This window comes from Odocoileus virginianus, chromosome 7, assembly GCF_023699985.2.
Source record: "Odocoileus virginianus isolate 20LAN1187 ecotype Illinois chromosome 7, Ovbor_1.2, whole genome shotgun sequence".
NCBI lineage: Eukaryota > Metazoa > Chordata > Mammalia > Artiodactyla > Cervidae > Odocoileus > Odocoileus virginianus.
This window is the reverse complement of record NC_069680.1, coordinates 26137046-26160547: the sequence shown is the minus strand read 5'-3', so window position 1 is coordinate 26160547 and position 23502 is coordinate 26137046. Positions and strand designations below refer to the sequence as shown.

At 57.7% G+C, this 23502-nt stretch overlaps 1 protein-coding gene across 3 annotated transcripts in view; it reads left to right on the top strand.

Annotated features, from left to right (window-relative positions):
• Positions 1-23502, top strand: part of FAM53B (family with sequence similarity 53 member B) — a 126340-nt gene that overhangs the window by 39625 nt on the left and 63213 nt on the right. For 2 of the 3 annotated variants that reach the window (XM_070470383.1, XM_070470382.1), the window contains exons 2-3: positions 7724-7978; positions 16701-16755. In XM_070470383.1, coding sequence (XP_070326484.1) covers positions 7901-7978; positions 16701-16755 — 133 coding nt within the window. In that variant the 5' untranslated portion in view covers positions 7724-7900. Of the gene's footprint in view, positions 1-7723; positions 7979-15950; positions 16081-16700; positions 16756-23502 lie in introns of those variants that run through there. The other variant, XM_070470384.1, reaches the window with a different exon arrangement.

The following is a 23502-nucleotide window of genomic DNA, read 5'->3' as shown; positions in this document are numbered from 1 at the left end:
TCTGGACCTTGCGTCCAGCACTCGTCCCCCAGCGTGTTACTGCCTCCACGAACACTGATCAGGTTCCTGCTGTCGGAGGCGCTCTGCTGAGACCAGAGGAGGCCACAGGCAGGTCCACACCTGGACGACGCGCCTGGAGGGGAGGGCTCCCCGGAGCAAAATGGACTTGGAGAGAAGGGCAGGGTGGGCCATGGGAGCCTAGGGAGATGGGGGCCGATGGACTCAGAATCTGATGTAGCAAGGAGCTGGCACCACTCCTCCAGACCTGGGAGCACCCTGGCTTTCCCCAAAGGCTCTTCACCTCCGCCTGGCACCCGGCACTGCTGCACCTCCATCCGTTTAGGGCGGGGAAGCAGTGCCTGTATGCTTTCACCCCCACCTTCCCGCCTCCCCACTCCCTGCCTCAGTGGGACCCCCAGTGCCAGTTCCAGCGTTAATTCCAGAAGGTTGAGGTATGGCCTGGGGCACCTCGGGAAGAGCTTATGGAGAAGGGATGTCTTGCCAATCCAGCGTCTGTGCGTCAGTATCTGGTCCGTTTGAGAAATCAAATATTTGTGGGATAATCATGATAAATGTTAACAGATCCTGGAGTAGAAGCCTCGGTGGTTAAGACAGAGATTTTGGAATCCATCAGATGTGCTGGAGTCCTTGTTTCACCCTTCACAGCTGGGTGACCCTGGGCCTCAGCTTGTCTCTCTGTAAAATGGGAGTGCCCACTCAAAGGGCTGCTCTGAGGACGTGGTAAGCCTGGGGGCCTGACTGCTCTGGTGGTTCAGACGACAAAAGACTCCACCTGCAGTGCAGGAGACGTGGGTGTTTCCTGGGTTGGGAAGATCCCCTGGATGCGGGCATGGCAACCCACTCCAGCATTCTTGCCTGGAGAATCCCATGGACAGAGGAGCCTGGTGGGCTACAGTCCATGGCGTCTCAAAGAGTCAGACAGGACTGAGCGATTAACATTTTATTCATGCTCTGTTAGAGGTAGACCCCACGTCACCTGTTAATTTCCACAAACACAGACCAGGAAGCCACTGGGAAGATGGTGGATAAAAGGTTATTTTTTTGCTGTCTGTTCCCTCTGCTGTGGAGTTGCCTTAAATCAGTGATGTTTGGTGTCGAGCATGTCCTTGGTGTTCAAGTATTGACGTAAGAGGTTTCATCTGTCTCTGTTTTTCTGTCAGCACATTGCAGGTGGTGAAGGCCTTGCTCTTTGATCGGTCATTTTTCAGTAGGACCTGAAGACTTGGGAACCTAGGCCAAGGGAGTTAGTTTAAGCGTTCCACCAGCGTCTGGGAAACACATTCTCTGGGCATGTCCTCTTATTGAAACTGCAGACTCTCTTTCCAGTATCAGCTTGGTCTGGGAAAGTATAGGCTCTTGATAAAAGTTCCTAGGCAGCTTTTAACTTTTTTTTTTGCTTTTAACTTTTTATCCTTAAACTCAGATGCCTTTGCTACACAAGCCGCAAGCGAAAGGCCTCCCCAGGCAGATTTAATTCCCTTCTCTTGGCAGAGGTGGACCGTGACTGCGACCACAGGATTCAGTCTCTCCTCTCCACCCTTCCAGGAGTTTGTCATGGGATCTGGCAAAAGGCCGCATGGCCCCCCTGAAAGATGCACTTCCTCAAACGTTCATAAATTTGCTTCCAGAGCCTGCCCACAGATTGCTTCTGTCATACCAGCAGCTGAGAAGTCACCGGAGTTGAGAAGAGCACGCAGCCTTCTCCAGGGCCTTGCACAATTGCTGTTTCTCTCCCGTTTCCTTTGGTTAACGGGAGGGGGAGGGACATGGAGCTGTGAGAGGAACGACTTGCTCAGGCCATCAGGAAAATCACTGTCAGCGGCCAAGGTTATGTTTAGGTTTTGCTCCGAGTCCTGTGTTTGGGGTGGTGAGATATTCTCCTGCTATAAAACTAACTTGTACATGTAGTAAACACAGGATAAGGATGTTAAAAGAAGGAAACATTTAATTGGGCGAGTTCCAGTGTGGTCAGTTTCTTTTCAAAGGGCAGCTCTTCAAAACGCATTACAGAAGCATTTGGTAAACTCCTATAATCTTCTGAAGAGTTATATAGAATTTGAGAGTTTACAGAACTTTGTGCGTGTGGAAAGGAATTTGGTGTGCACCGGGCGGGGCTCCCACTCCCCAGAAGCTTAGCGTCTCCAACCACAGTGACATCAGACAGCTGGGTTCAGGGGCTTGCAGACGCACAAAGGCACATCGCAGGTTGCAGAACAAAACCAAGAGAGTTGCTTGTTAGGAAAGGTTCATGTGACAAAGCCAACTCATCCCCTGTCCGTGAAGCGTCCTGAGGAGGCAGACCTGGATTCACATCTCGCCATCACCCCTTCTAGGCTGCAGGATCTTGGGCAACTGCCTGATTTATTTTCCCAGAGCCTTGGTCTTCTCATCTGGGAAATGGGAATCATTTCCCTAACAGGCAGCAACAGCTGTTTGTGGCAATTAGATGAGATGAGAAGCGCCCAGCCTGTCGTGGTGCTCTGGGAGCTGGAGGCGGGAAGCACAGCGGTGAAGGAGTAGGTGGAGGAGGATCTGTTTGAGGCCTCTTGTGGACTCCAGGCAAAGTCACTGGGTGCCCGTTGACCACCCGTGGGTACCCTGGGCAGTGGGCACCGATGTCTGGGGTCCTTCTCTGTGCTGCGCTCTGTTATGTGCCTTTGCTTAACCTAATTCTCCCGGCAGCGCAGAGCAAAGGTGTTCTCACTTTGGTTTTAGAGATGCGGAAACTGGAGTCAGGTGACTTGCAGGGTGATGGCGAGGCGTGCCCAGTCCCTCAGCACACGTCCTGGCCCCACCCTGCACATGTCCTGTGCAGGGGCCACGTGGGCCCCTTAAAAAAATTTTTTTTTATATGCCTGTGCAGTGTAACTCACTCTTTGGTGTTTGGTTTTATGAGTTTTGATAAATGCGTCGATGGAGTGGGCTTTTTACATTTGAAAGTGTGACACCAGGAAGGGACTTCCCTGACTGTCCTGTGGTTGAGGCTTGGCCTTCCAATGCAGGGGTTGTGGATTTGATGCCTGATCGGGGAACAAAGGTCCCACGTGCTTCATGGCCAAAAAACCAAAACAGAAGCAATAACAGATTCAATAAAGACTTTAAAAAAATGGTCCACATTTTAAAAAAAAGCCTTTAAAGAAATAAAATTTTGACACAAGAAAACATTTCTTTTTCTTCTTTCATTTTGTATCTCTACGAGATGATGGATGTCTTCACTAAACTTGTGGTTGTCATTTCATGATGTATATAGGTCAGACCATAATGCTGTACATCTGAAATATACACAGTGCCGTGTACCAATTTATATCAATAAAACTGGAAGGAAACATTTCTTTTTAAAATTTGAGATCATTGTAAATTCACATGTAGCTGTAAGAAATGGTAGAAAATGCTGTGTATCATTCACTCAGTTTCCCCCAGCAGTTAACATGTTGCAAAACTGCAGTGCAAATCGCAAACAGGAAGTCGATACGGATGCAGTTGAGATGCAGAACATTTTCATCACCTCGAGGGTCTCCACCCTTTTCATAAGCACATCCTCCTCCCTCTCCCACCCGCCTTCCCAAGCGCCCATCCTGACTACCAGCAGCAACTAAAGCTAGCCTTCCATTCTGTCCCTTTGTCATTTCAAGACTGTTACATAAATAGAGTCGGGCAGTAATTAACCTGTGGGGACTGGGATTGTTCATGCAGCATAATTCCCTGGAGATTCATCCAAGTAGGTATCAATAGTTCGTCCCTTTCCAGTGCAGAGGGGCATGTCTGTTCCGCAGTCTGTTTAGCAGTCACCCGTTGAAGGACATCTGGGTTGTTTCCTGGTTTTGGCTGTTATGAATAAAGCTGTTATAGGCACTCATGTGCAGGGCTTTGTGTGAACATAAGCTTGCATTTCTCTGGGTTACGTGCCAAGGAGTGCGCTCGCTAGGTTGTATGGGCGTTACTCGACGGGGCTTTGAAGGATGCATTTGGGATGGAGAGGCAGGTCGGGTGGGGCTTTGCTGCAGGCGGGCTCCAGTGGGACACACAGGCTCGGGAGCTCACCCCTGAGACCCTGGGTGGGTTACTTCATCTGTCTGTAAACTGTTATTAGTTACATCTGTCGTGTAACTGGTGAATACAAAGCACCTGGTACTCAGTCAGTGCTCAGTAGATAGAAGCTGTTCTTGATATGGGCTCAGAGAAGACCGAGCAGGCCAGGGTAGGATCTGTGCCCCACAGATGAGCTCAGCAGGTCTTTCCCTTGTCGCTGGACTCCGGGGCACCTCCTCCTTACCTCGGGTGGAGCTGTGCACCCTGTGGTCCCTCAAAGGTCAAGTTCCTGGCCCCTTTCTCAGACTGGGCTCTGAGTCCCTGGACAGGCATTGGCATTCCCCAGTGAGCTTGGCCAGGCCCATGCCACGGATCAAAGGAATCCCAGGGAATTCCACATGGTGCCAGGCTCTGCTGGTCTGGATTTGCCTCACAGGGTCTGAGAATGTGCCCAGATTATTTCAAAAGTTGCTACGATTCAGCCTGGTTCCAGAAACGTGTGAAGCTCTTGGTGTAGTCAAGACACCCTGCTAGGTGTTGCAAAGGGTTCAAGAAAGCAAACAAAATGACTGTTTCAACAGATCAACCACATCAACTCCCAACTCCTTGGGGACCCTCCCCTGGCTGCAAGATGGAGCCTGGCATCAGCGCGTTTGGTCTGGTGTGACTCTTGTCTTTCCAGCCCCTTGTCCCACTGCTGCCCTTCCCCACATACCCTGTGTGCCACCAGTGGGCTCATGGCCCCCGCCCCCACATGCAGGCCAGGCTGCCAGGCTTCCGCCATACTTCCCTCTTCCCAGTTGCCTCCTCCCTTCCTCTTGAAGTCATACCTGTTCTTTTTAATCAAGAAGGTGTTAATAGGCTTACATGCACTGGATGAAATACACAAACAGCACATGCGTGTGCGTGTGTGAGGCTATACACTCAAAGAGTGGCTTCTCCCCCTCCAGGACCACGTGGTTATGGGACCACACTGTACTCCTCTCCTTGCTGTTTTCGTTTACAGTGAGTCTTGGAGGGAGTGTCATGTCGGCACCACTAGAGTCGCCTCGTTAAAGCTGCGGTGCAGGTGACGTGGTGGTGTTCGTTTACATCGCGGCCCTGTGATCTCTCTTACCGGCCGCCTGCTGGTGACCGTCTGGGTTGTCCCCACTCCTGGCTCCTCCAGCTGTGCTGCCGTTGGCCCCTGTGCAGAGGGGTCTGTTTATGACTCAGCCCTGCCCCCTCCGCTCCCCGCTTCCTCCTGTCTGCCTCTGGTAGCTGTGCTGCCTGTGTTCCCAGTACTGTCTTTCCACGACTCCTCTGAGGACAGGGCTTGTGCAAGACCTTTTTCAGCCTTCCAGCGCCTGCTGTGTTTACTGACTGCCCTAGTTTCCAGGAATACACGGTCCTCTGGTATTCACCGACCCTGCTGCCTCTGTGTGCTCCGGCCTTCTGTAGGGGCTCTGCTGGGAGCAGAGACACGAGAGCCAGGGTACCTGTACCACCACCTCTGTCCAGCTTTGTGCTTCGTACATAGTAGCGGCATCAGATGGGGTCGCTTGTTTCCATGGTGATAAGACTTCCACAGCATCTTTCTTACTGTTTTCACCACAGGGATCGACCATCATATAGCCAGTCCCCTCGAGATGGAACATTAGCTTTGAAAAGTTTTAGCTGTAAAATTCTGCCTTAAAAAATTTTTTTGAGAGGACAGATGGTTGGGTGTCCATTGCTGAGAAGAGATCAGGACTCACGGGCTCCCACATGAAACTAGTGGCTGTGGCTACTGTTTATCGAGTCGTTCTTCAAACGAGCCAGGGCTTCTCACCACGCAAACGGCTTGAGTTCGCATTTTCTCCTGGTGCAGCCGTCTTCTGAGGCAAGCTCTGGTGGCAGTCTTCTATGGCGAGAGGAAATCGAGGTTCAGAAAGGAAGTAACTTGGCCAAGGGCACTCAGCACATTTTAAGAGGTGGGATTCCGGGCTCAGGTGTGCTCGGTTCAGGACTTGAGCTTATAGCCAGTGAACCCTCTTGCCTTGCTAGGAAGAAGGGCCTGGGGAGGGCGGGTCACCCTGGGCCTGGGGTGATGGTTGGCGGCCCCAGAGCCGAACTGAGGTTGCACCCGGAGAGGAGTCGGCTGCCATCAGGCCGGGTCTCCGACTCTGAGCTACACAAAGGGTCCCTTTGACGGGGGGTGGGGGGGTCCAGGGCACCCTCCGGGTGCTCTCCTGCACACATGCCCCCCCCGCCACCAGCTCCCAAGCCAAGTGTCCCGGGGGCTGGCGGGCATTCCTGGCTCGGCTTCCTGGCCAGACTCGGAGGAGTGATCTGAAATTCTTTGCTGGGCCAGATGATACTTGGTCAGAACGTGTGTCACTTCTAGATGGATGTGGCTTTGAAATAGGTCTCCTGGTGTGACCTGGGGACCCCGCCGGGCCTCCCTCCCCAACAGTCAACCCTTTGAAAATGTATTGATTTCCCCCCTCCCCTTCCCTGCTTTTGCACTTTGGATGAACCTTGTTTTCGAAGAACAGTAGAAGGTAATTTTCCCATGCTTGCCAGCTGGCCCGTAATTGAGCAATTTCAATAACACCCACTGTAAAGTCTAATCGAAGTAAACAGGAAAATATGATTTACGATCTGGACAGCAAGTAAATACCAGGGTGCAATTAATTTTTACACAGAGCAGCAGATTCTAAAACATTTTCCTGCGCTGACCAGTTTGTTTTTAATTATAGATTGGAGCTGCTTTTTATGTATTTATTTTGATTTTTATTGGGTTTTTTTTTTTTTTAACTTTTTGATGGTGATCTCTTTTTGCTTTGATGGTGATGGTTCCATGGATCTCTGTGACTTTCTCTGAAGGTATAATCTTCAGAGGGGTGGGATGGAGACAGGATCAGAGGAATTAATTTGTAAGGAGTGATTCTCCCAACGTGGCTGCAGGCTGCACCCTTTGGGTGTTTGCTTGGTGGGAGATGAGACTGAGTCGGAGAGATATTCTGGGCTGTGTAGAATGATGATGAGAGAGGGTCCCGCACCGCTGGGAGCTCAGAGGGGTGTGTGCAGACCTCCCCCCGCCCCCCATCCAGGGCTGTGGCGTGTTCTGGCTCATTCTGTGGAAGGAGACAGGTACAGAGGCGCCTGTGCTGCCCACATGTCACTGTGGAAACGTGATGCTTCCAAGGACGGGAAGCACGTGCCCTCGTAGTTCTTCCAGTAGCTTCTGTCCTGGGTGGAAAACAGGAGTCACTGCTGGCTGCCCAAGGGCCAGTGGCATGGGCTTTGACTGTGGGCTGGGTGTGCATCTGACATCAGTCAACCTCGGGCTCTCTGTTGGGCCAGCTCCGCCTAGGAGGTCACAGGGCTTGAGCACACTTTGGGGGTGCAGCCCTGTGACCAGCCAGACCCCGAGGTCTGTCTTAAAAAGGTGCCACAGCTGAGCTGAGTCACTGCTGTGCCCACCAGGGTGTTGGCTTTAGGGACGCTCCAGGGCCGGCATGGGGACTCCCAGGAAGCTGATTCTGGCCTTCGTGTCCCTCCACCGACCCCCCCCAGAAAGCATCTCAGTTCAGTGGTGAGGCAGTTCCGTTCCCCAGCAGGGTCCCCACTTGGAGGGGAGGGGCTGTGTTTCTTGGGCCCCCCGTCTAACGTGGTCCTGAGTCTCTCTGCCTTTCTTTTATCTTCCCAGAGAGCTGACCTCACTCTGCTGTTTCCTGGAGGATCCCCACCCCGATGGGGAGCAGCCTCTGCTGACGTCATTGCCCGGGAGACGCCCCAGGAGGTCGCCTCTGCCCCCCTCCGTCTGCCCACCTGAAGATGGCTCGTGCCCACCCTGGGCTGGTGCCCAGCGCCTGAGGTCCTTACCATGGTGATGATCCTGAGTCAAAGCCTCGACAAGCAGGGAGCCGACCCCGTGGCCTGCAGGACCTTCAACCCTGAGCCGGTAAGGACCTGGTGGCCTCGTTTGGAAGCCCGCTGTCCCGGTGGGGCTGTGGACTGAGCAAGCAGGCTTGGCAGACTGAGTCCAGAGGGCCCGCAAGCAGAGCTCTGGGAGATGTGGCCACTGGGGCGGCGGGGTTGGCTCACCCAGAGCCCGGCTTTGTCCTCGCCAGAAGTAAGTATCTGGCCCAGGTGGAGTCCTCCGGCGAGCGGTGAGGGGAGGCCATCCCCTCACCCCCCGGTGAATAGTGCCAAGCGGGGCTTTGCCGCCCCTGCCAGGCCAAGACCCACATCCCTCCTGGTCTCCACCCGCTAAGTAGGTGGTTTCCAGCAGGTGGGGGGGGGGCAGCAGGATCAGGCCAGACCTCCAAAGTGCGGCTGGAGTAAGAGCTGCCATCTCAGAGATGTCAGGAGCGGGAGCTGGTGGAGAAGGAGAGTGTGGCCTGGGGGCCCAGGTGGTGGGCCCAGTGCTGGCCAGCCTGCGCAAGGTTCTTCTCTGACCAAGAGAGCGGATGAGCTGGAGCAGAGAGGCAGGGAGCCCGGCCTTCTTAGACCAGGAGCAGCACGGCCTCCTGGGCCTCTTTCCTGCCCGGCTTCCTCAGAAGCGGGTGGGCTGCACCGTGCCGAGGAAGCAGGAAGCAGTCCCACTCGGGCATGAACACTCTTGCAGTGGTGGGCTTTGCAGGTGGTCCGTCCCCAGGCCTCTCTGCCGCTTCTGTGGGCAGGGCTTGGGGACACCCCTCCTGGCGCCTTCACAGCCCCCTGTGAGACCCCGCATTAGCGCCTCTCGTGGTCGTCCTCCCCCGTTACGTCCCCAGCACCCACTTCGAGAGCGGGCAGGTGGGTCTCAGGTCCTTGTAGCAGCTTGTGAAAGCCACCAAGACCCGCATCCACCCCGCAGGGCTTCACTGGGCACTGTGGCCGGAGGAACTCCGCAGGATGAGCCGATGTCCATCCGTCACCCCTGCCTTTTCCACTTTGCTTTGAACGTGTCTCTCCATAGACTCGCTCCCATCATTCCCGCCGCTTTGCCTCTGGTCCCGCCTGCGTCCTCTCTTGCCCGGACTCTCATGGGAGCTGGCCCCTGCTTCTGGCTCCTGCAGCCTCTTCAGCAGCAGCAGCAGCTGCAGGAGATGCAGGTCAGAGAGGCCCTCCTCCACTCAGACAGAGCCTTCCACCAGCTTCCCTCCTCTCTGGCCGAGCAACATGCCAGACCTTCACTTGGATGGATGGGGCTGGAGTACCCTGGCCCCCGTGGCCCCGGGGATCTCTCCGCCACTTCCCCCCCCTCAGTCTACACACGCCTCTCTGGGCTACGTGCCTTGGGGCCCGTGCGCTTCTTCTGTGGCCTGGAACACCCCCCCGAGCAGGGCTCCTTCCCTTCTTCCCGCCTTTTCTTGGGCCACTGCTCCCCTCCCTTCCCACGTGGCCTATGTCCCCTTTCCTGGGGCTTTTCCCTTCCTGGGCACCACCCATCTTCTTCACGTTTTGATCTTGCTCACTGAGTTGACTCCTGCCCCAGAATGCGAGCTTCGCCAGGCAAGGACTTGTGTCTCTTTGGCTCCTTGTCGACTACCCCAGTGCCGGGACCTGGGCATGGTCGGTGGTCAGTGCTCCAGGGACCTTGGCGGAGGGAGGGGATGTGGGTTCATGCAGCCAGGTTCTCAACTCAGCTTTGTTGAGTCCCTTCTCCGGCATTCAGCTTCCTAGCTCGTGGGGTGCAGGTATGCGTTGCTCCGTTTTCTGCTCTGGGTGCGTGTTTTCCTGGTGAAATGAAAGCACCGTGTGTGGAGTAGCTGTACCCGAGATGAGACGGCTCTCAGGGTGCAGGCCTCCTCGAGGTCCCTGGGGACCCCCGTTCCTCCCCCCGTTCCTCCCCCCTGTTCTGGTTCCCGCTGTGCTGTTACTTCAATCGCCGCTGAACTTCGTTCCATCTGGAGGTGGGCCGGCCTGGGCTTGGCTGTGGAGTGGGTTCCGGGGCCCATGGGCCTGTGGTCAGCTGGGCTGCTCTTCCAAGAGACAGGGCCCGAGCCCCCGCCAAGGAGGAGGGCGGCCTCCCAGCCCTGGGCTGGGGAAGGAAAAAAAAACTCTTCTCAGAAAAAGAAAAAGGAGCGACGAGCCAAGGGGAGCAAACGGCCACTGAAGGGGGCCCAGCAGTCGCTTTTGCAGAGGGGCCTCCCGTGTGTGAGCCCGCGGGTGCATCACGGGCCTGCCGGCTTCTGCCCTCACGGTGGGGTGGAGGCACAGTGAAGGCGAGGGGGCCAGGGCCTGGTCTGTGCGGGGCGCCCGCTGAGGTGCCCTGCTGCAGGGTGGGGGCTTGTCTGGCCTCCACTTCCCCGACCGACAGGGAAACAGGGGGCCCAGGGGCAACAGGCGAGCAGGACGCAGGCTTCAGGTGCAGGCCCCATCCACCATCAAGGCCTGCACACCTCCCCGCTGCCCGCCCCCGGAGCTGCCGCTGGCCTGGACGTCCTTGGGAAGAAGCATGGGCCGTAAACAACCCAAGAACCCCCCAGATAAGACCAGCCGAGCGATGACAGCCTCAGAACGTGAGATCAACTGATTAGAATCCACTCTGCCCAGCCTGCCAGGGCGAGAGGATGATGGGGGGTTTTAGCTCCGACTTCCTAAACAGGTCTCATCATCCTCGGGCAAATACCATCAAGATAAGGACAGGAAAGAGGGAAAGGCTTTCCTCTTTTGTTTTCTAATCAGACTAAGAAGATACCAGAAGTTGGGGTTTCAGATTTAAAAAAAAAAAAAGGAATCATGAATCACCCCCAGGCAGCTTCAGAATTAGGGAAGCAAGACGCCCTGCAGTGAGGTCTGAGCCTAAAAAAATAGCTGTAGGTGAACGTCGCCTGGGGGCTTGGAGACAGTGGGAGAGGAGAGGCTTGGGCGCCCCCCGCCACCCCCACAACCAGTCCCCGACCTGCTTGCTTAGAGGGTCCCCGACACGGTTTTCTGGTTCTCCTTTTTTCTAAAAACTAAAATACTGGTGACAACGTGACCGCCCTACTCCCCAGGGAGGTGGGAAGACAGAAGAGGGACTGAGCATCACGGTCTCTCCTATCCTCCACCCCCCGGGGCTGGGGGGCGGTGCAATGACTAGGTTCCCCTTTCCCCCACTCCGCCCGGTTGCCTTCCTTTCCCCCGTGAGTGGCCCTTCCTCCAAGTGTGCTAACATTAGCTGCTGCCGCTGGAAGGCCGCCCAGACATCTGACCTCGGGGCCGACGTTCCCCGAGCTCCTTCCCGCCCGCCCACGCTCCGGCCGAGGGCTTGTGGTCCCTCCTCCCGGGGCAAGCCTCCCGGCCCCCTTCTCGAGTCTGGAGACCAGAGGGAACTTGGGGTGCCCTGCTCCCAGCAGGATGGGGCCGCGGAGCAGTGGGGTTGCAGGGGGACAGAGGCTAGAGGGGGGCTCCAGGCCACCTCACTTTCCTCAGCCTGGAGGTATTTCCGGCCACAAGAGACACTTGATGTTTTTGGAGCAGGTCCTTGCTTCCACGCTGGTCAGATTAGGACGCCGAGGGCCTTGCCCAGGGGCCACGTCAGCTTCCTCGGGCACCCAGGCTCTTCCCCCGTCCTGCTCACCTGGAGTCGGCATCAGGCCCCGACGGGGCCCCAGCCAGGGTCCTGAAATGCGCGGAGCCCGAGGCAGTCCCAATCTGCAGCCCCACCGTCCTGGGCAGCAGCGACCACCCCCACCCCACCATGGCTGACCTGCAGCCTGGGAAGCCGGGGCGCCCACCCCGTGTCCATCAGCCTCCACCCCAGGGTGCCTCTCCCTTCTCAGCTTCTCTTTCCTCCTCGGCCTGGCTCGGCCTCCTGCTTTCCGCCCCCCAAGGCCTCACCCTGTTCCCTTCTGGAGGCGGGAGCGCTGCCCTTGTCCCCCCGCCCCAGGCACGTGAGCATGGCCCATCCGCGTCGCCCCGAGGCGGCATCAGCAGAAGGAAGAGTGACGTCATTGCCCTAGTCAGTAGTCTGCAGAAGGAAGCCACGGAGACGCGTGGTGATGGCCAGAGAGGAGCTCGGCCGCTTACTGAGCTGGCTCCTCATTAAGTGATGACCTGAATTGTGTCTTATTTAAGTCAGGGCTTCTCAGTCAGACGGGTGGCCCCTGGAGCCTCCGTTTGGTCTCCAGCTTCTGTCTTTCCTCTGGAAGATGTAGTTCCAAGCCTTCTGGGCTGATGCAGACCCCAGACGGTGCCCTGGGGGGTCAGGGGGGCCCAGGAACAGAGAGTTCGGAGGAACAGCCCCGGGAGCAGGGCTCGTCCTCCTGTGGACACAGCCAGGGCCCCGGGCATGAACTTGTTTGCGAACCCTTGGTGTCTTGTTAAACCTCAGATGGTGAGCACTACCCCCCCCCACCCTGGGGGTCTCTTGGGCCTCACCACATCATTGTCCCCAGAGCAATGGGCTCATCAGCCTTCGCACAGCGGGTACAGAGGGCTTCTGGGGGTCGGGGAGGCTCGCTGCAGAAGAGCACCAAGCAGTGGGGAACAGACCAGCCCTGGACACCCTGGAGTCCAGGGGGGAGCCTTGGTGCTGGGCCAGGGAGCGTGGCCAGCGGTCGGTGTGTGCACGGGGCCTTGGGAAGCGGTGGGTTATGTGATGTCCTGGCCTGCCCGCGCAGCCTTGTGGACGGGGCTCAGAAAGCGAGTTGGGGGCCCTGATTTTTTTTTTTTCCTTTTTTTCTTTACCCTGACAGGAGGCAGAAGCCCAGGGGGGAGGTAGTTAGCTCATACCTTAAAATTGCCAGCGTCCTGTTAGTCAGCATTTCTCTACTGCTACTTTGATGGGGTTTGTCTCCACGCACAAACCAGTTTGAAATGTGCATCACGCAAAGGATGAAGGGAAAGAAAGACAGAAAAGCTGCATTTTAGGTGGGATGGGAGGGCAGGGAAACTCCATTGCCCTCTACGTATTTTGGCCAGTTTCCTTGTATCGTTTTAGTGAAGCAGGTTTCACTGACAAAGTATGCTTCCTTGTAGTACTGGAAGCCTCTGCCCAAACACCGCTTTGAGCAGTTGCGTGATATCCCTTCAAGTGGCCGAGCCTACTTCCCCCATTAGCCTTCTTGAAGACCCCCATGAAATCGGCCAGGGTTCCTCGGATGTAAGCAGCTGGGGCCACCTCCCGCTGATGCACACACCAGAAGAGAATCCACTGGCACGATCGAGAGAAACATGGGAGAAGAACTGGTGACTGAAGTCCCCGACAAGGGCAAGGACAGGCCAGCTGGGAGGATTGTGGAGGCGGGCGGGGGGCTCCCCACCTGGAGGACTGGCCCAGCACCCCTTCGGTCCGGGGATCAGAGCCCCAGAGCAGGCATGTCTGGTCAGCCAGGCCCACCCTGTGCGGTGCATGGGGTGGGGTGGGGGTGACATCCCACCAAGTCACTGCCCAGTGGGGAGGGGAGGAGCCCCAGTGCCAAATTGGGGTGCTGTTAGCAGAAAGAAGGGCATGCATCCCCTGCCATGCCGTTTCACACTCAGCATGGCGGGGAGCGGCAGTGGGGGTTGTCCCCGGATGGGACCCGGAGAAGGTGTCCCTTCTTGTCAGCTCTCCACGCAAGTGGTGGCCGATCCCCCTGAACCCCAGGCACAGAGTCAGAGGCTGTGTGTGTGGGGGGGAGCCAGGCGGCCCGGGGTGGGGGGATTGCCCCCGACTTTATCCAGCTGATGCTGTCCCTCCCCCTCCCCCGCCGAGTTGCGACTTGGCAGGAGGGCAGTGATTTGGGAGGGTAGTGGGTTGCATCCAGGGAGAGTCTGTTTCCGTCGGCCCTGTGTTCGCCAGGCATGTGGCAGCAAGGGCAGGCTCGGGCTGACCACGGGCCGCAGTGGCAGGGCGGCAGAGAAGTCCCGGGGCGCCCGCTCTGGGCGGGAGATGCCGTGGACCGGACCGCGGCCTCAGGGAGGCTCGATCTGAGGGGCGAGTGGAGTGTGAGCCCAGAAACAAAGCAAACTGATGCGCCCGGGGTGGAGGGGGGCAGCTTTCAGCAAGGTCCCGTGGAGAAGAGCGCGGGTGGGCCAGGCGCCTTTCGGCCGGGGAAGGCCGCCAGGGAGGCCACGTGACAGGAACCAGCCGCAGAGCCAAAGGCCTGGGGCGGCAGCGAGCTGGACTGTCCCCGAGCGGCGTGAGTGAGGCCGGGGTGGACACAGGCTTGGCTCACAGGCATCTGGTGGGCGGCAGGGAGGGGGACACAGCCGGATTTTATCCAGGTTGTTGTGAGTGGGGCAGCCACATGGGCTGGGCTCCCTGGGTCTGCGTGGAGGATGGATGGCGCTTGACGAGCCCAGGGCTGGGTCAGGGGCTCATCTGGTCCCTTGGTGGATGACGGTGGGGCTTGAGCCAGGTGGCATGAGGAGCCAGAAGCAGTCATATCGCTAGTGTGTGCGCCCCCCAACCCAGCAAGCAGGTCCTCGCTGGGTGAGTGAATGAATGACTGAATGAATGAATTTCGAGGGCCAGGGGTGCCCTGTGTGCTAACCCAGTGGCGCCTCTCTGGTGCCCGCTAGCAGGCCACATTCCCGGGGGAGGGGACCCAGGTGCCCCTCTGCCTGAAACACGCATGCTGAGCGAGAGGCCAGTGAGTGGGCAGGGCACCCCTGACGGTCCGCAGTCAGAGTGCCTCCCACCGCATCTGTAAACCCAGGCCGCTGGTGGCCCCGGCGTGTGCCAGGGTGGTGACACACGACTCCCGCCTCCTTGCACCACCCAGCTCTCTGTGGCCCGCCCTGCTCCGGGTTTCTGTGGGCCTCCAGCCTGCGTTAGGGCCCCATCCCTGCCCTGCATGGGGGTGCGCTGAGGTGGGTGGGGCCGTGGTTCCCCGTGGGCGTTGGCTCTGTGCTCTTAGGGCTCCTGCCGCGTCGGGGCCTCAGCCAGGCCCGCTTCTCTCTCCCCTGAACCTTCCCTGGGTGCAGGGCCTGCCTGGCTTCCACAGGTGCGCTGCCTGGAGGCAGGGCTCTGAACGTCTGTCACTCACTTTCTGCTCAGTGACTCTGGGCTGAGCCGGACGGAGGCAGAGGCAGCCCATCTTTAACTTTTTCCAGGTATTTCCCTGGAGGGCTGTCGATGGGGTGGACCCTGAGGAGGGAGACCTATCCTGAAAACATAAGGATTGTCTTTAATCCAAGGTGGGGGACTGGAGGAGGACAGCCCAGCCTCCCTTTGCGCTCACCCCCCCCACCCCATAAGTTCCTTCAGGACCATCTCCCTTTCCCCCAGGAAGCCCGCCCTGACCTCCAGCTCCCAGCACCCGTGGCCTGGCCCGGCTGCCTCCAGTCCTGCTCTCTGTCTGGACTGGTTGTGTGACCTCTAGAAAAACATGAGCTTCCGTGGGGCCGAGGCCGCGTTCTTCACCTCTGTGTTCCAGGCTGGTCAGGACGGATGGACCCTTAAGAACCTGATCAGCAAACACATTGCTGACCGAGGGCAAAGGTCCCCGACTCGGGCAAGCTGAGGACAGGGGTGGGGAGCCCCTGCCAGACGCCTGCTCCCCTCTTATCTGGGGGGGCCAGGTGTTCACTGGTGGCCGCACCCTCCCTGTCCAGGCTTGAAAAGAGCCAGGGCCTGCGTTTCCTGCCCCCCCCCCCCCCAACTCCTGGGACCAACAGCCAGGCACGCGTCCCTGTTGCTTGGGGCTCAGCTCAGAAGTGAGAGCCCCCTGTGACCGCTGACCCCTCCAGAGCCGAGAGCTGCTTTCACCGTCGCGCGCTCCACCCCAGCACAAGCCTGCACGTGACTTGTTGCCGGTACACGTTTGTTGAGCGAGTGGATGAATGAATGAGTGAAGGGAGGGATGAGTGAGACCCTGCTTCCTGGGGCCCCGACGGGCGTGGAGGGTCCCCTCCTCGGAGGTCAGAACCGGCCTCTTGGTGTGGGCCTCGGCTAGCGCACGAAGCCCCGGAATGTTCCAGGCCCAGGTTACCACGGCGCCGTGGAGCGAGTGCCTGGATGCAGGGTTCTTCTGGGCGCCCCCCACCCCGCCTTTAACCCCGTGACCACAGCGGGGCGAGGTGTGGGGTGAGAGGGGAGGTGTGCAGTGTTTACAGGGGACAAACCCTTGTGGAGATGTGGCGCCAGGGAGTTCAGAAGCCAGCGCTGTGTGTTGAGACCAGACCCAACCCCTGAGTTTCTGTTTCAGTTCTCGAGGGTGTCTGGGGTGGGAGGGGGCCCTCCTGGCTGCAAAACAGCTTCCGAGCCAGGGCCACCCTCTCGAGCTTCTTCACAGAGATGGGAGAGCCGTTCTCCTTGCATCCGGGAGGGAGGGCTGGGGTGGGCCTCTGCCCGCTGCTGGAGGCTTGTCCTGTCCCTGGGGATAGGAAGCAGTCCTCTGCCCTCCTCCCTGCCCCGGGCTGTGGGGAGGCCACTCTCCAGCCCCTCCCGCGCCCTGACTCCGCATCACTCGCGTGGACGATTCCCCTAGCGTCAGGAGTCACGAGGCTCCCTGTGTGTTTTTAAAGCCCGTTAACTTGATGGACTCCATACTCACCCGAGGCTCCAGACAAGAGCCCAGACCTAATTATGGGCAGATGTCTCTTTTAGTACTTTTTTTTTTCCCCTCCTTTCCCTGATCTGACGTTTCTCACCACCGCCCCCCCCCGCCCCCCTCCACTCCCCCCCCCCCACTTAATTGTGACTTTAGCAAGGGAATCAGTGCAGAGTCATATGCAGACGTGCTTCTTATGACTTGAAGAGTGATAGCTTTTCTGGTTGTTTGCAGCACACGCCAAAGAAGATGAGTCAAGGACCGACACTTTTCTCTTGTGGAATCATGGGTGAGTAACCAGGTGGCTGTGAACAGTCCTCCTCCAGTGCCTTCCCCCAGGGCCCGAGTCCTCCAGGGGGAGACGCTCGAAGCCCTTTCTGGACGCAGGCACGAGGAGCGCCCGTGGGGACTGTCTCCTCCGTGCTGGAACTGCCTTGGTCTCAGTGGCTCTGGAGCAGGGCAGGGGCTATGGGGGCTGAGTGAGAGGCCGGGCGCAGGTGCGTGGTTTATGAACGTCATTTCCAGCAGCTGACACCGTAAGTTGGTGTCTGATCATTGAAGTGACCATGTTCATTTCTTTTTTTTTTTTTAATTCAGAAAAATGCACCATAGTGTGAAGTACAAAAATAACAATCTCTCACAGCCCCAGGACCCAGTTATAACTACTGTCAATATCTTGGTGTAGTGTATGTCCTTTGCAGTTTTGACACAGCCAAGCCCTTGATGAACGTATGATTATACAAAATTATTTATTAAAACTTTTGTTTTTGCTTTTTTTTTTTGCATACTAATAATGACCCATCATTTCCCTGCAGCATGAAAATTGCCCATCCCATACGTTGTAATAAGCCTATAATATTGCCTTGTGAGGATGATTCAAAATGTCTTCTAAGGAGGGAACTCGTTTCTCGGTTGTTGGGTAGGACTGTTCTGTTGCTCTTGTGACTGACGGTGCCTCAGTGTCTGAATCTCCTCTGCCTTTCGATTATTCCTTAGGGTGGTTCCCAGGAGTGGAGTAGAGAGGCTGGGGGCAGGCACATTTTCATTCTTAAGGCTCTTGCTTTGTGTTTCTGACTTGCTTTCCAGAAAGGTTGCCCGGGAGCCCTGTTCCCACGCGAACGTTAATTACCGTTGTCCGTAAGGTGGCCGAAAGGACGACTGTATTGACCGTATTGATTCCTCTCTGCTCCCGGCGATCGGGCTGTTCTCCTTGCGCCCTCTCCCCTGGACTCCTGCCCGCTTCCAGGACATGGCTCCTGATGAGTTTCTGTAAGCCGGGCTTCCGTGGCAGGTCCCCTCTTTGGGGGTTTCAGGTTTGCCTCCGCAGGACTGTGTTCAGTGTCTGTGGCCATCTGTCCTGGCCCTTTTCCCTGGGCACAGCGTTTTCTTCTGCAGGCTCAGTTCCCGTAGGTGGAAGGTGGGGGTGGTCCTGGGGGGGGGGGGTCCTCACGTGTCACAGTGAGCGTGGTGCCATGCCGGGTACCTGAGGTGCAGGGTCTCCTTGGACTCCACAGCTGCTCCAGGCAGCAGGTGGGAGCGCTCCGCTCACATCTGGGGTGGCGCGCCAAGGCCCCTCCGTGGGCAGAGCTGGACCCCGGGGGCGGGGAACGACTGTTTGCTTCTCACTCTCAAGCCGCAGCTGTGTGGGAGAGCCCCCGGCGGCCTCCTTGGTACTTGCCTCCGGGGAAGTGGAACCAGGGAGCTCACCTGGCCTCGGTTTACCCGTGTGATACACTTCTGAGGCCTGTCCCCACAGGAGGCTTGGGTGCACACCTTGGTTGTGGTTAACGGCTTTCAGCAAACCCTCTGTGCCTGATCTACGGGGCCCAGAAGCCCTCCTCCCCGCCCTCTTCCTGGGCCAGACCCACAGTTGGGCTGCAGCTGGGCCCTCTTCCTCTGTCATGTCCAGGAAGGGGAGTGAGCAGGGCTCCTGGGCATACCCACCCCTCTGCCCAGCTGCCCCGCCCCAGATAGCTCAGAATTGGGCCGGACTGGTGACCTGGATGGTGGAACCCTTGGTCTTTATTTCAAGACCCTAACCGTCAGGCCTCCTCGGCCTTCACTGCGAGCGCATCGTAATAAGTTGGAGCTCTTGAGGGTTCCTGATGGTGCTGCTGGCCCTCACACAGTCACTGTGAACTGTTTCCCTTTTCCAAGCCTCAGTTTCCTCATCTGTGAAATGGGTGTTGGGACAGCACCTGCCTTGCTGTGAGAACTCCAAGACACTCGGAAGGAGCTTGGCGCAGTGTGAGCGTTGTACGTGACAGGTGGAGAAGCCTGAGCTTAGAGTGAGAATCCTGCTCCTGCGAGAGGCCTCCACGCCCCCAGGGACCACCTTGGTTTCCTTGGTGGGCGTTGGTGGGGGGGGTGCAGGTGCAAGTCACCCTTGTGGGGAAGGTGCTCAGGCCTGGGGACCGAGGCAGAGGCGAGCGGGGGCGGTCTCTTCCCAGAGTCCCAGCGGAGTCCACCTGAGCCCGCCAAACCCAGCAGTCTGCCTTCTGCGGGGGGTGCCCGGGGCTCCAGGACTGTGCTGCTGCCCCTCGGGGCTCTGGTGCGCAGGGCGGCCCCTCAGGAAGGGCGCCCTGGCCCATGGCTCTTCCCCTCCACGAGGTCTGTGCCCTTCTGCTCTGCCAGCTGGCGCCAGAGCCCTGCCAGGCAGTGGAGGACCGTGGGGTCCGTGCAGTTACCCCCATTGCCCCCGCCGTGGCTTCTCTCTCTGTCTCCCTTGTCTTCATCTTCCTGCCGCCCTCAGCCCTTCCTCTGATTCGGGAGATCCTGACCTGCCTGATATCACGCACTCTCAGGGCGTTTAGAAAAGTCAGCCCCAGGTCGGTTCAGCATGCCTTGCTCTGGTCGGTGTTTATTGAGTACCTGCTCCGTGCCCGGCGGTGGGGGCGGGGATAGAGCCAGGCAGCCCCTGCCCTCGAGGGGGCGTCTGTCTAGTGGAGGAACAAGGCCAGGGAGCATGGGTTTCCCCTGGATCCACGCTGTGGGCACTCAGCCCATCCTTCTGGGCCTCACTGTCCGCATCCTGCACCTCGTGGTGTCTGTGGGATTTAAGGAGACAGCAGCGCCCGGGAGGCGCTGGCTTGCACCCCACCTCCGTCCCTTCCCCGCACTTGCTGAGGTGGGTGTCAGGCGTCCGAGGCCCTCCCCAGGCTGTGTGCTCATGGAGGCTCTGGCCCGGGATTTTATCTCGCAGTGCCTGGTTTTCTGTAGGAAAGAAGAGGACCCCCGGGGGGTGGGGGCACGGCCCTCAGCAACCTCACAGCATCATAATCACCAAAACCCCCTGCCTGTCTCCCGAGACAGAGGACTCCGGTTCTGGCCCTGATTAGTAGAATTCTCCCATGAGAGCTGGGGACAGCGTGGCCCTGGGACTCAGGGCATTTCCCTCTCAAGCCCCCATGCAGGGGTCCTCGCTGGACACTGGGATGAGCTGGGGGGTTTCGTGAGTGTTCTTAAGAAAACCCAGGCAAGTGTGTTTGGGTGGGAAGGGCCCCGCTGGCTCCCTTTGGAGAAGCCACCCTCGCTAGGAGCTCAGCCTCCCCTGCACCCAGGGAGATAAAATGCATTACTAACATCATCAGCATTCGCAACAGTGTTTTGGCTTTTAAATACTTCCCACTCAGTTATGGTGAGCTGGATTGCAGGCCCCCCGCCCCGTGCGGGTGGTTCCCTCCCTCCAAGTTTGGGAACTTGATACAAAGAAGTAGTTTTGTCCTTTTCCAGTGTGGGGGTGGGGAGACACAGGCAGTGTGACTGTGGACAGGAGAAGCAGGGTGGAGGGGAGCCAGGCCACGGCAGGCCTGCCCTGCCAGGGCTGAGTGCCCGGCCATCCTGGGCGCCACAGGGCTCCTTCTGTAGCAGAGGCAATGCCGTGCCTCTGGGTTTCTCTTCTTGCCTCCCAGACCATCCTCAGCACGCCTCCTGGGCCGAACCGGAGCTGTCTCTGCAAACGGCTTCTCTGGGGAGAGCCGTGTCTGCCCAGGGAATTGTGTTCTTGACACAGGAAACCTTGGTCAGGTGGCAGTTTCAGGGGTGTGGCCCGCCCACCGGTCAGCTGGGCTGACTGGCAAGCCAGCCCCGTTCCTGGCCGTGATTGCTCATGGGTGCACACGGGGGCCTGGCTGCGCCTGAGAGGACATCTCCGAGCCAGGGCAGGGTGGGGGCAGCGCCAGGGAATCCTCGGCCCTTGGCTCCCTCCCCGTGGCTCCCCCACCGATGGCCCGGGAGGTGCTTCTTCTCGCTGACCCAGGGTCATGTGTGGACGGGTCAAATCTCTTTCCGTGAAACAGGATAAGTTGGTGAGAGGGGCTTCCATTCACCACCCTGGGCTCGGCCCCTTGCGCTCCCTTGCACGAGTTCCATGTTGCAAGGACCCTGGGCTCTGCCCGCTCCTCTCTCCTCAGCCCTCGGGTGAGCAGGAGACCAGGAAATCAAACAACGTGAGCAGGCACGTGCAACACCAGCTACTTCCGGAAGGTCGCTAGGAGAAGGTGTGTGAATACAAGTCCGTGGACGGGGAGCAAAACAATTCAGATGCTAAAAAAAAAAAAAATGGGGTGGAAACCCATAGTTACTTTGGGAGTTATGGTAATAAATTATTTATTAATGTAAATTATCTCACAGGCAAAGAGCGTAGAGGAAACTTGAGCAGAAAGATCATACATTATGTATAAAAAGGAATTGTAAAAATATTATAGCAGCCCTCCTTGTGCCACTGTGGTTTGGGTTTGTCAGCATTTTAGTTATCAGCCCTCACTTTCCATGTTTAATTACTCGGCTGCCAAAGTCTGCTCTGTACACAGAAGGCTTGCTCCCGGGGGCACCCCCTGTGTTAGTTTCTGCAGGGTACTACAGTCGGCTGCGCTGAGCCAGGCAGGAGGAAGGGGCTGCACTTTGAGATCGGGTAGCTTTTGGTCTTTTCACCCTCCCACCATCTGTCGCTGAAAGTGGACTGTGATTGCAGCAAGCGGGGAAAAAGCCAGCATTTGGAGTTTGAGCATTTCAGGTTTCCAAGAGCAAACAAACACACGACTGAAACAAAATGAGCCATAGTGATAACGAAGCCAGAATTTCTGGCCTCTGCCGCTTTTTCAGTCTCTCCGAGATAGCCACGCCGCACATCATCCTTGGACCCAGGGCCTCCTATAGGAACTGATTATTAGCCAAAATAAGCTAGTACAAAAAAAAAAAAATCCATAAAGAATGCCTATGCTTGATTTTTGAAAACTCAGCTTTTAATGACTGCTTTTATTTATTGTGGTCATTGGTGTGGTTTGCCCGTCTCTAAAGCGATATAAGGTTTGTCCATGCAGAATGCTTTCAGTTTTTCCTTTCACCACTTACTGGTTTCAGACAATGTTTCTGGGATAAGGTACAGACAGGATGGGATGTAGGTACAAAGTGTAGTTGGCACATGATGGCCATTGACCGTTGAAAACGGAGCCTCCCAGGCCACCTTCTCACCCAGGCTGGCCTGACATGATGGGAGGGGCAGGGGAGCGCCAGAGGTGCCAGAGGGCGGGAAATGGCAGCTGCCAGGCCGGCCGTGGGCACACACGCCCCCGCCCCCCACCGTGTGGTGCCTTGCCAGGCTGCTTCCATGTGGAGAGATGGTCGTTAGGAGGTAGCCTGGCCCCGCCGCAGGAGCACGGCCTCAGGACTGCAGACTGCTGTTGGCGAGCGGCGTGTCCCCAGGCGAGACGTGAGGCCATCCTGTCCTGGAGTTGGTCTCCCCAGCTGTCACGTGGGGGAGCTCTCTGCTGCCCTGCAGGATGAGAACTGTGCTTGGGGTACGCACTGAGGCTTTCACTCAACTTCAACAAGGATCCCACTGCGGCGTGGTGGGGTGGTGGTGTTTAGCTAATTAACAGTTCATGCAACTATATTGATAGTTCCCTGAAAACCTCCCGCAGTGGCCAGTTTCCTGGTCTGAGTCTCGGTGCCCCGCTTTGCTGTGCACGTGCGTTTGGAGTTGAGTCCCTGGCCACTGCCCATGTCCTGTGCCCTGTGCAAACACGCAGCCAGGGTGGGAAGCCGAGGGCGACGGATGGAACGGACTGCTCTGTCGCTTCAGAGTTTTCGTGGCCCTCGTCTTTTTCTGTTTGTTTCATCTTTGGCCCACGCTGTGCAGCACATGTGGGATCTCGGTTCCCCGAGCAGGAATGGAGCTCTGTGGCCCCTGCAGGGGAAGCCCAAGAGTCCCAACCACTGGGCCGCCCAGGGGGCGTCCTGCCACGTGAGTACCAGTTTTCCCTACAGATTACTGGAGGTTGGGGTGCAACAGGAGGTCCCTTCAGGGCGGGAAGGGCCATCACAGGGCCCCAGCCCATGCTTCCTCCTACAGATGGGAGACTAGCCCACGCTCCCAGCGCCCAGTCTGCAGGGGTTTACACCTCTTCACTGCCTGGGGGTCCCCACTGGGCCTCTTTCTGTCAGAGAAAGACCCCCCACAAGCAGTGGCCGCTGCCACGGGCCACCCTCACCTGGCTGGTGACGGCAGGAGCCCAGGGACCCCTTGCACCCACTGGCCTGTCAGATGTCTCCCCGGTGCCCTTCCAGCCAGCCTGCCCTGGGTGGGGCCAGGGGAGCGTTGTCTCCAGCCGTCCTGGCCCTTTGTCCTTGGGCCCTAAGCTGAGTTGCTTGGCATCCTGTGTCATCCCTGAACCTAAGATGCATGGACATTCTGATTTATTGCAGGTGAGGGGGGGCCATCCCCAGAGGCTGAGGCTTGGGCAGGCAAAGCCCAGGAGCCTTTTCTTCCTGGGCCAGCTCTGTGTTGAGTCTCCATCCTGGTGATTCAGGGAAAGAGGTGCTCCCGTGGGCCAGGGACTCCTGAGTCCATTTAAAAGTGCACGATACTGTGTGTGTGTGTGTGTTTCCACCTGTGTGTGCTCTTTTCATAAGACCGATGTAATAAAGCAGGCTCCAGAAAGACAGCTCGGTTCTCCTGAGTTTCCCACTGAAAGGGTTGGTGAGCTTCTCCTCGCCCCAGATCAGGCAGACAGTCCTTGCAGCCTGGAGGCCAAGC